This window comes from Tupaia chinensis, unplaced genomic scaffold (genome assembly GCF_000334495.1).
Source record: "Tupaia chinensis unplaced genomic scaffold, TupChi_1.0 Scaffold143756_1, whole genome shotgun sequence".
Taxonomy (NCBI): domain Eukaryota; kingdom Metazoa; phylum Chordata; class Mammalia; order Scandentia; family Tupaiidae; genus Tupaia; species Tupaia belangeri.
In genome coordinates this window covers 101,878-113,764 of record NW_006203605.1, presented here as the reverse complement: position 1 = coordinate 113,764, position 11,887 = coordinate 101,878, and the positions used below count along the sequence as shown (strand labels likewise).

Here is an 11,887-nt window from a genome sequence, read left to right as displayed (position 1 = left end):
CCCTGGGGCCATGTCCATGCTGCAGCCCCTTCTCTGCACACGCACCCAGGCCCAAAACTCAAACTGCGGGCGGCCACGTGGGAGTCCAGTGCCTTAGCCACCATGCCACCCGCTGGCCCCATTACCAAATCTCACCTGGCTGTTCCTGGGTGACGCTGTGGTCCATTTTTTCTCCTTTTTGCTTACTTTCATTTGCTAGTGTTCTGCAATCGTTGCAGGTAACCTGAAGGGTTTTCACAGGCTGGCTGTGCCGTGCAGAGAGGAGGAATGTAAGGCAGACAGTGCGGGACTGGGCAAGACAGACAGGAGAGGGTGTCTGACTTGCAGTGGGGGACAGGCACAGGGGCCGGCTCGCCCGGCCCTGGGGAGGGAGGCAGGGTGCCGGCTCACTCGGCCCTGGTGGGGAGGGAAGCAGGGGCTGGCTCACTCGGCCTTCTCGCCTGCGTTTCACCCCTTTGGTCCTGAGTCCCCAGTCCTGAGCAGTCACTCTCCGGGCAGCGGGCTAGGTGTCCTTCCTGCCGTGTGGCTGCATAAGAGCCTGAGAGGGTGTGGGGGTCCAGGGTACCCAGCAGGAGCACGAGAAGCAGCCCTGGGGTCGGAGCCTGTGCTGCTCTGGGGAGACCCGGGGGGCACCTCTGCAGTCCGCTCTGACACCGCTTCACGCTCTCGTGGCTGCACTGCTTCTCCGTCAGGGGCCCAGCGTGTCCCCGAGGGCTCCCACACCCCGGCACTCTCTCTTCTCTGCGCAGAGAAGCAAGCCAAGGTCCTCGTGCTGGTGGCCTGGAGCCTCTCCTTCCCGTTCTCCATCCCCACCCTGATCACCTTCGGGAAGAGGACGCTTTCCAGTGGGGAAGTGCAGTGCTGGGGTGCTGGGCCCTGTGGCCTGATGACCCCTACTGGACGCCGGCATGAGCATCGTGGTCTTCATGGTGTGCTTCATCCCACCGGCCATCATCAGGTAGGAGCCCACGCCACGCCCACGCCCAGGTCCCGGGCCTTTCCTGCATCTCCCTGCCCTGGTGCCCTGGGGAACGACCAGGCCTCAGACGGAGCCCAACTGCCGTCCACAGGGTGTGTGGGAGGCACCGTGGGAAGTGATGAAAACAGCCCGCTGACCACACTCAGGTACTTCCGAGGGTCTGTGGGAACGGCATGGAGTTGAACTACAAGTCTATTTCGGTGCAAGAAACATATTGAGAACTGTTCCATAAACGGTCTAAAGACGTTCCCACATGCAGGTGCGGAGGGCACTGGATTGAGGGAAGGCAGTTTCCTGTCCCAACGCCCTCGTTCACGACAGGGCGCGCCTTGGGGCCCGCAGTGTGTGTCCTGCAGACTGGACCGTTTACTGCATGGAGACAGGACGGGAGGCCGCCGGGGAAGAAGGGAAGCCAGACGTACCTGCAGAGAGCTGTGCGTGGTCGTGACGGCTCAGCAGGTGGGACGTGGTCCGTGCCGTATTCACGTTGAATTCAAGTTAAACGAAGGAGACTGAGGTGGGGAATAGCAGAATGAGTTAGCAGTGGGGTTAGAGCCCCGTTTGCTCTCCAGCCTAATGAATTTAAAATAAGCCCGTTAACTATTTAAATGAATTTAAAATAAGCTCCCAGATGAACTCCTTCATTAGTAACTGGGTAAAATGGCTTCTCTACCAGCGACTATGTTTAACAAAAGACACGCCAAAAAAGTTTAAAGATACAAATAAATGAAGATGATAGTGCACTTGTGGGTATAAGGTTCAGTCTTAGAGATATCGGCCCTCCCTAGCTGATTTACAAATTAATGCGGTTCCAATGAAAACTGAATTGGAATATTTGATTGCGCTTCACAGGCTGATTTTAAAATACACATAGAAAATTCAAGAGCCAAGAATAGCCAACACGTTCCTCAGGAAGCAGAACTAGGAAGAGATTTGCTGGCCCAGATATTATGATTTATTATAAAGTCAGAGTGGTTAATAGAGTGTGGAACTGGCACAATGAGATAGACAAATCGAAAATAACACAACTTTCAGACAGCCCTACACATGGCGAGACTCTCATGGGAGTCAGAAAGTCACCGGGAAGGAAATCAAATTGGATTTGTACTTCAATCCATAGGCAAAAAGAAATTGCAGGGGACCTAGAGATCTGAAGGTGAAAATAAGACTTATAACTTTTCAAAAAAGTGTAGGTGATACCTTTATGACATTGGGATAAGGAAGGATTGCTTTCTTTCTTTTTTTTTTTTTTTTTTGAGAGGACTTTGCTATAGGGCACCTGCACTCACAAGAAAGACAGAAACAGAGACAGAAAGCGAGAAATCACCCCCCAGGAGGGATGGCCACGTCACAATCCCTTCTCCTCCATTCTCTTCTCGGGATCTTGGGCACGCACGCATACGTGACCTGCATGAGTTTAAGCCACTAGCCACTGGGTCTGGGACTTGAACCATGGTTGACTACATGGGAGACCAGCCACATAGCCATTACACTAACTGCTGGTCCCAGGAAGGATTTCTTAAACAAGATACAAGATACAGTCAAACAAAATTAAAGCAAATAAGTTTTACTTTGTTAGCATTTAAAAAGTTGAACCACAAAGTAAGAAAAGCTACTTACAACCTGCAAAAGTACTAGTATCCAGAATACATAAAGAACTCCTAAACACCACGTAAACAATGTTTTTAAAGACAAGTCAATTTGAAACTCAGCAAAACACAAACAGGCATTTCAAATATGGAAAGCAAGACTAGCCAAATTCTCAACCTCATTGATAAATAGGAAAGTGGACATTTAACCCCCAAGTGTATATGATTTTTCACCTACAGGACCGCTAAAATGTTAAAGGCCGGAAGCTCTAAGCATTAGCAATGTCTCCCTCACTTACGTGGCAACATAACTCCTCAAAAGCTGAGGTGGCTTCTGTTTCCAGTCAACGCCACCTCCAAAGTCTGTCCTGCAATGCGCAGGTCTAGAGTCCTCATCCCTGTCCCCCACCCTGAGGGAAGCAGGCCTGAGGCTGTTGGAAACGGAACAGCAGGTGGGAGGCCAGTCCTGCCTCCAGGATGAACCCTTGGTTGGTTTTTCTTTGAATGTATCTTTATTCGCTCCACCCGCTGTAATTTCCTCAGTGAGGCTTTCTCCAGCACCATCACAGAAAGCAGGTGCCCCGTGTCCACGCTCACTCACAGAATTTATCAGATATAAATTCATGACATCGACTTGTGTTATTAGTCATATTTTTTCACCCAGTGGCAAGTAATTAGGGTGAATCTTAAAGGATCTTTGCTGGGTGACATTTCTCAATGTTACAACTTAATTGGGGGCCAAGGCCAGAGTCCCAGCTGGGTCCTGCACGCTTAGAAGGGCCCACGTTCCACGCAATGCCCTGTCTGCATTTTCATCTTGCACTGGACCATGCGAAGTCTGTTGCCAACACCGGTGGGGACTAGACCTGGTGGCACGTGCAGCTCTGTAAGAGCCCCAAGTGGGGACTGTCTCTGACTCCCTTTAATTCCTGTCCATGACCCAACCAGCTCTGAGCTTGTTCTGTCTGCTACCCCACCGAACGCAGCTGATAGCCATCGATATACACTGTTCTCCTCCACTTCTCCAGCCCTGTCTCTGGCTCTGGGCTCAGTAGCACACAGCTGCCTTCCCAGGGCCCAGGTGGGACACTTCTGCTGAGCAGGCCTAAGGGTCCCAGCTCCCAGCCTCAGTGTCCCTGCCACACTGCTGCCCACCACGCCAAAGCACATGTGTAGGTATTTTTTTAGAGAGTATTTTTTTGCTATAGGGCATGTGCGCTCACCAGAGAGACAGAGACAGAAAGAGAGAAACCACGCCCCCCCAGGGGGATGGCCATGCTGCAATCCCTTCTCCAACATTCTCTCGAGATTTGGGGCATGTATGCACACGTGCCTGACCTGAGTTCTAAGCTGCCAGGTCCGGGACTCAAATCGCAGCCGACTACATGGGAGTGCAGTGACCCCGCCCTCTGCTGGCCCCACGTGTAGGTTTTAATGAAGACAGCACTGTCTATGAGGTGTCCGTTTCTGCTTTAGTCAGGGGAACATCGCCAAGTGCGTGATCCCAGAGTATCCTTAGCCTTAACAGGCTGGAAGCGTGTTTCTGATCAGTCGGTCCAGCTGGCCCGAGCGGCCGAGAGGAAGGCATTGCCCTGTGCGGACACTCAGAAACTCGAGCAGGTGGAGGCCCTGCCGTGTGTCCGGGCCACGAGGTTCCTTCAGCGTCAACATCCAGCAGGCAGGACTGCGGGGAGAGGGAGAGGAGGCCTACTCAGGTGGTCCAGCTAACCCGGCCTAGGGGCAGCGAACTTCATTCTTCCCGTGGCCCCCAGGCAGACCCTTACCCCGGGGCTGCACCCTGGGGCTGCACCTGCTGGGGGTGGGGGCCTGGGCTGCCCTCTAGCTGGGGAAGGGAACGGCCAGCTGCCTCTGCATAATTACCTGGGGGCCTGTCAGGGCTCCCAATTCCACCTGAGCCGAGGGAGAAACAAATACTTTCTGTTAAAGAAAGGGCTGACTGGCACCTTGAGGGCACCTCCTCCATTGCAAGGTCTCCAGAAAGCTCATGGAGAACGTGTGCTATGGAGAAGATCTGAATGGATTTCAGTTTTCTCTTTTGCACAGAATAAACTCACACTTTAATTCTGTGTTCCCACGGCATGCTGCAGTCCCCTTAGATCTAGCTGTAACCCTGGTGTGCTCTAGGCTAAAAACTCCTGAGAAAAGAACTCAAAAATGCGGTCCTGCTTGAAGGTTCCCACATCTGCAGACAGGCCCAGCTGCTGGGGAGGGGCAGCTCAGTGGGCCCCAAAAGTCAGACACCTGGAGGAAGTGGGGCCAAGCCCAGTGAGCATGGGAGGAGGACCTGGAGCCCAAGGGGAATGCGATCTGGGCCAGGGCACCTGGCCTCACCACTCTGGCCGCCGGGCCTCAGCCGGGGGAGGAAAGGCTGTGTGTGCAGCGAAGCAGCTGAGCTGGGGCACAGGCCAGCTGCAGGGCCCCGGGAGCCCAGAGCTCGAGAGCAAAGCCGGCTCCTCTCCGACATTCTGGCAGAAGGACTTCGAGAGCAGTCGCCCGCCGGAGCAGCGGTGCAGCCTAACCCACACAGGGGCAGAGCCTGGCTGTGAGCAGGGGCGCGGCCTAACCCACAAAGGGGGAGAGCCAGGGGCGCCGGGCTAAGCAGCCTTCGGGGCACATCAGTCATGAAGGCGACTCGGGGTTGCCCGAGGCACTGAGGCAGCCAGGCAGAGCCCCGAAGCCCCGAGTCCCAGCCTGAGTCCTGGCAGACGCCGCCTTCGCTCCCCGGTGCAGGAGTGGCTGGAGTGGTGGGTCAGGTGCCTGGCCCAGAACTCACGTTGCCCTTGACCTGGGCTTGGCCCCACCTTCTCCAGGGTGGCTCACCTCAGGGAGCCTGAGAGGAGGGCTCTGAGGAAGGGCAGTCTGGGTGAGGCCTCGCTGCCTGGCGCTGCGGTGACGGGGGAGCCCAACCGTGCAGGCACTGCAGAGGCATGGGCGTGAGGCCCGGGTGACCCAGGGACACTCTGAGACACCGTGTGATCTCCTAGGACAAGAGAGGCAAAGGAGCCCTGGGGAGGGGTGAGCCAAGGCCCAGAGCCAAGCCCACGAAAGCCAGCGTGCTAAGGTCCAGGGAGGGGTCCCCAGCGCCCGGGCTGTTTATAAGGCGACCACCACGGACAGTGGAGGTGGACGGGTCGCAGCCTCCACAGTGCCCGGCCACAGGTTGATTCCACCAGGGGAGGGAGTGGTCACCAGCTGGTCTCGGGGCCCAGCTGGCCAGCATCCGGGTCTCGGAGGGGGCAGTGAGGGGAGTGTACCATCCCTGATCAGATATAAACCTCAGATTTTCAACATTTCAGAGAGCGAGGAAATGCTACTTTTGTTTCTTAGAGGTTTTGCCTTAGGGTACATACACTTGCCAGAGAGAGACAGAGACAGTGAGAGGGAATAAGTCACCCCACAGGGGATCGTCCGTGTACCGTGGATCACAGAGTCCCGTGTCCCCAGGCACAGACTCCCTCCGTGTAAATGCCGGTTCACACTTGCTCCAGCAGGTGGTTGTCCTACAGGGTGAATGGGGGCCCAGTATCTCCGAAAGGGGCCTGAATTATTTTTTTTCTTGGGGGGGGGGAGGTTTTCACTATAGGGCGCATGCGCTCTCCAGATAGACAGAGAGAAGACAAAGAGACAGAAAGTAAGAAATCACCCCCCAGGGGGGATGGCCACGCCACAATCCCTTCTCCTCCATTCTCCTCTCAGGATCTTGGGCACGCACGCACACGTGCGCAGCGTGAGTTTAAGGCACCGGGTCCAGGACTCGAACCACAGTCGACTACGTGGGAGTCCAGCAACATAGACATTACACCAACTACTGGTTCCCGGAGTTCTTGAGGAAATGAACAGAAGGTGCCCTTTGGAGACTGAATTTCCAGCGAGGCCCCCTAGGAATGGACCTCGAAGGGCATAGTCCAGGCCAGCACTTCTCCCAGTCCCAAGTCTGACTGGCCTGCCACCGCGGCCACCCATGCTACTAATGCACAGTGACAGCCGAAATTAACTGCTTTCACCAAAGCCAGAGTAGAAATAATCCTGTTATCTCCCAGTAAAGGAGAATTACTGGCGTTTTGCAGCTCAGCGGTCTCTGAAGAAGCAGGAGGCTTTGCTTCCCTGGAGTGGTCAGGTTAAAGTCGCTGTCCCGGATCTCACTGGGAGATGGCGGGGTCGGTAGCTGGTTATATTGTCACCCGGTTGCCCTGCGGACAGAGCCGCGAGTTTTCACCTTAAACAGCTTTCAGAGCACAGACGGCGTTGTCAACAACTTCTGAAAGGCCAGCCAAGTGCTCAGAGCCCCGCGGTTTCCGGGAGCCGCGAGCGGAGGAAGGGCGTGCTTGGGCCGGTTGGGTCGGCTATCTTCTTTACTTCCTCCCGTGGGCATAATCCACCCCCGCAATTTTCTGTTGCATATAATCCCTCTGCAGAGAACCCTGAAAGACAGCTGATCTAACCCCCGCGTACTCCCATGAAGACAGCTCACGTCCTTCTGAAATGCCCCCAGAAGTCACCGTCCCGGCTGGTAGGCCCTGATGTGCCAGCACAGAGCCTAGCACCCCGCACACCTTATCTGCCTTTAATCTCCAAAGCACTGTGAGTTTGGCTCCGTGCTTCATTCCCAACGGAAATGTTACACGGCGCGTCAGGGGCCGAAGCCGGCCAGTACTGGGGTCTGAGTCCAAGGCCTCTGTCCTGTCCAAGACGTGCCCTGGGACTCGGCCCTCACCCGGCGCTGTGGCATCTGGGCGGGGAATTGCCTGCCCTGGGCCGTCCTGTGCAGTCAGGGATTTGGCAGAATCCGGGGTCAGCGAGATGCACGTCGCGGCCCTCCCTACAGGGTTACAACACCCAGAAGTGTGTCCCCATCCCAGAGTCCTCGGACAGCAGAGCTGCTCCAGGTGAGAACTCCATGCAAACACTTCTGAATCCCGCTGTAAACGCTCCTCAGGCATCGGGCTTTGGGGCTCTGGGACCCCAGGAGTGACTTCCGGGGTAAACGTTCAGAAATACAAATCCACTCTAACCGGCACTGAGCTCCTTCCTCCTGAAAAGCCCCGTTTCTGTTATTCCTGACAGCAGTCTGTCCTCCCCAGTGCGATGTGCACACTGCAAGGAGGCACGAGGTCTCGATTCGCTGCCGCCGCCTCCACCCCAGGCTCAGCCTAGACTCCTCTCAAAGGCACATGAGGTCTTCCTGGTGGGCTGTCCCGGCCTCGCTCGTCCTGTGCCCATGGGACTGCCGGGCGCGAGCTGCCTGGTGGGAGCACAGCCACACTTCCCGGCCTGGGCTCAGGACATTGCTCTGTGCCCGCCTTGCCCATGCCCACGCCTGTGTGTGCCTCAGAACCCTCCCTTGTCCCTCCACAGCCTTCCCCGTGGGGCAGTGAGGGTGGTTGTGTACCCCTCCTCCCCGGCCTGAGGGAGTGCGCGGTGCCATGTCCCCTCATCCCCTGGCCTCGCAGGAGTGCACGATGCCATGGCCCTCCTCCCCAGCCTGGCGGGAGTGCGCGGTGCCATGCCCCCTCCTCCCCAGCCTGGAGAAGTGTACGATGCCATGTCCCCCCATCTCCTGGCCTGGCGGGAGTGTGCGGTACCTTGCCCCCCCCCCCCCCCCCCTGCCGATCTTTCCTGCTGGACTGAAAGTTCCTGAGGGGCGAGCGCCCTGTCCCTAGCAGACGCTGCATGTCAGGCTGTACCGGCCGATGACAGCAGTGGCTCCTGACAGGTTTCCAGGGGACTGAGGGCAGGTCGCACGTGAGGCCGTGACAGTGTGGACAGGGCAGTGGGCACAGCGCCGGCCTCTCCCCTGAATACCTACCCTGTCACGTGACTGGCCCAGGGTGGCCTCTGACCCAGGCTGCCACTAGGGCTGTGCCCACCAAGTCCCACCCGGTGGCTTCCCGCCGGCATCCTGTCCAGGCTCCCCTCACCAAAGGGCACTCCGACCCGGCCTGGGCCTGAACAGAGGAAGGGCCCCTTTGCCTCATTTCCAGGGGCACTGAGTGGCCAGAAACCCTGGGAGAAACCCTCTTCCACAGAGACGGGGCAGGGCCCCAGCATCGCCAACCCTGACGCCGCCCCACGCCGGTTGCCCGTTCCCACGCTCTGTCCCACCACTGCTGACAGATGCCAGGCCGGGCTGGCTCGCAGGCACCCGCGGCTCCTCGCTCCTATGCCTGTGCTCTCTGTCCTGGCCACCCTCCCATACAGGTCCTGACCCTCACCCACGCACCTGACCATCCGGCCGCAGCCGCGTGGTTACCTTCAGCACAGTTCCCATCTGGGCAAGGTTTTGATACCCTGGCTGGGACTTTTCTTTCTTTCTTTATTCCTTTATTTGGTTAATGTTTTTTTTTTTCATGAGAGAGAGGTGCCCCCCACAGGGCCTCCCTGCCACCAGCCACCTCCAGCCTCCATTGGCACGCCCAGGGATGCCCCGGGAGGTGAACCCAGGACCTTCCTTATGTGAGTCTGGTTCCAGGACCACTGAGCACCACCTGGCCATGGGGCATTTGTTAAAGTGGACTTTCTGGGCCCTATGGCCAATGGTAAAGGTAGCTGAGTACCACAGGGCCAAATCCCTGCCCTCAAGGCTTGAAAAGCTCTCCTGCCCATGTGCGTTCACTACAGCCTGTGGGTGGAGGAACGCAGGAGGGGAGGCCGCAGCCCCTGGAGCTGCTGTCTCCCTGTGCTCACCGCTCTCCACTCCAGGCATGCTCATGCCCCTTTAACAGGAGAAATCCAGACACAAATGGAGCTTCTGAGTTACATGGATGACTTGGTCAGGGCATCTGTCCCATGACAATGACTTTGCTCAGGTTGCCAACGTGACCACACAGGGGTCTCAGCTAGTCCAGCTCAGACCAGCCCTCCCCAGGGACGGCCTCCCGCCCAGTCTCGTGGCCGCATTCCATCTGCGGCCAGTCGAGGCCCGCAGCCAAGTCTCCAGAGAGCCTGGGTGTCCTGAGATTTGCATTTTATATCAGCTGCAATCCAGGCAGTTCCTGGCAAGCAGCCCAGACCCATCTTCTCTCTGCCTTTGGGGCACGGATGGCCAGGACGGAAGTGGTGCTGCTCGTCGAGGCTGCAGGCCGAGCCCCGCGCCCTTCCTGGCAGAAACAGCGGCCACCTCGCGTGCGCTTCGTGTCACCAGCCCCTGTTGTGCCTGCAGGTGGGAAAGTGTGCACCAGCTAGAGCCGAGGGCTCCTCCCGAAGGCCAAGGTCAAGGCTGTCAAGTACAGCATCGCCATCGTTCTCGGTAAGCCGCGTCCCCCGTGACAAGCCCGGAACGTGCCACAGCAGACCGGCGCCTGGGACTGGGCGGGGAGCGGAGTTGAGAGCGCGTGCACTCACGGTCCACCCGAGGCTCCCTCAAAGACAACGTCCGCTCACTAATCCCCCTCCGTCCAAAGACAGCCCCACGAGGCCCTGGGCTGCGTACTTTGGGGGAGTCGGACTGGCACCTCCCTGGCTGGACCTGCTGCTTAACCCTCACGGCTCCGTGGCCTCTTTAAGACACACCTGTCTTACAGGTGTGGCCCAAACGCCTTCTCGGGATTTCCAAGGTAGACCAAAGACTTCCTTGCCCCCCCACACACACTGTCTATTGAACCGCAGACAGACAGTCCGCATGTGGGTTCAAGAGATGCGTACCTGTCCCCGTGTCCCAGAGTGGGCAGAGCCCTCGTTAGTCATTTTCCATGTTCCCGGGCCCTGCAGATGTCCTCGTTCTAACAGCAAAGATGGCCACAGACGGGCAGCAGTCAACAGCCCATCCGAAACAGCCGTACCTATGACAATTCCTTAGAAGCACCCTTTACCCTCCTGGAATGAGTGGTATGTATAACCCTACCCGCCTATCACGGCCAGCAATGTAGCCTTACCTGCCTACCGTGGCCAGCAATGTAGCCTTACCTGCCTACCGCGGCCAGCAATGTAGCCTTACCTGCCTACCGCGGCCAGCAGCGTAGCCTTACCTGCCTACCGCGGCCAGCAGCGTAGCCCTACCCACCTATCATAACTCTTAAAGGTCACAAATGAGAGAAAGCAGAAGCGGGAAAACACTCGGTAAGGAACATACAATGCTGATGCGTAAGTACTCGGGCGCGCCAGGCAGGGGAGTAAGGAAACACCAGCGCCCACACCCAGACGCAGTCAGCCACAGGTGAGACTCAGCCCGACGTGTCTCCTGAAGGTCAGCAACAACAGATGGTTCTCAGCAGCCTGACTTTCCAAGCAGGAAGAGAAACGGCAAATTTTCCTCTGTAACAAGGAAACTGCATTTCTGGCAAGTCCGGTATTTGTGTAAAATACGTGTGCGTATATAAAAGTTGGGCTGTAAGGGCCGGCAGGTGGCGTGGAGGTGAAGGACACGGGACTCCCACATGGGTGACCACAGTTGGAGACCCGGCCTGGCGGCTTGCTCTCTCACTTTCTCCCTCTCTCTCTCGCTCTCTCTCCCTCTCTGCTCAAATTAAAGTCAAATAAATTAATTCTTTAAAAAAAAAAAGCTGGGCTTTAAGATGAAGTCATTATACGCAGGGCCCTCCCTACGCCATGTCCAACTGGGCACTGGAAGGACAGGTGGGATGTGGACAAGGCCTTGCCTGGCCCATCCAAAAGGCATGGCACCGCTGTGATTCCAGCCCCTCACACACACGGGCCTGGGCCTCGAGGCTGCACACCCACTCTTCCCAGCCAGGGTGGAGGTTACCCTCCAGGACCCAGGCGGCCTCGGGTCTTCGTCACCCCTCTTTAATATGCTGCCCAGGTCTGGGTGGGACAACCCTGAGCAGCTCCCCCAGCGAGTGACAGGACCCCCGTTCAGCAGCTTGGAGAGGCCGACGTTGGCTCCGAGGGGAACCCTGCAGCCCGGACGGGGAGGAGAGTGGGAAGGACACAGGGGCAGAGCGGGGATGCCCGAGCAAGCGCAGCGGGCCCAGAGTGGTCAGGTCAGCTGTGTAACAGGCTGGGCTCTCAGAGAAACAGGCCGGGGAGGGAGAGGCGTGGCAGCTGGCAGACAGGTGTCGATTCGTAAAAGGGACTGGCTCGTGCGATTACGGAGGCTGACAAGACCCGAGGCTCACCGCTGAGTGAGCAGGAGGCCCCGGAGAGGCGGAGGTGTAGGTTCTAGTCCAGTCTCCACAGGCCTGAGCCAGGAGAGCAGACGCACATTCCAGCCTGGCCCCGAGCATGAAGTCGGGAGAAGACCAGCGTCTCAGCTGGAGGACAGCAGACAGTGGGCGTCACACTAAGCGTCTCTGCTCCAGCCGGTCCCTCAGCCGTCCTCGGGGAGGACCTCCGCCTTCCT

At 57.5% G+C, this 11,887-nt stretch overlaps 1 protein-coding gene across 1 annotated transcript in view; it reads left to right on the top strand.

Annotated features, from left to right (window-relative positions):
- The window catches only part of NPSR1 (neuropeptide S receptor 1), a 99,395-nt gene that overhangs the window by 85,386 nt on the left and 2,122 nt on the right, over positions 1-11,887 (top strand). The window contains 6 exon segments of the mRNA XM_027766854.1: positions 750-865; positions 868-904; positions 907-958; positions 4,778-4,854; positions 4,943-5,131; positions 9,749-9,835. Of these exon segments, the coding sequence (XP_027622655.1) occupies positions 750-865; positions 868-904; positions 907-958; positions 4,778-4,854; positions 4,943-5,131; positions 9,749-9,835 (558 nt within the window).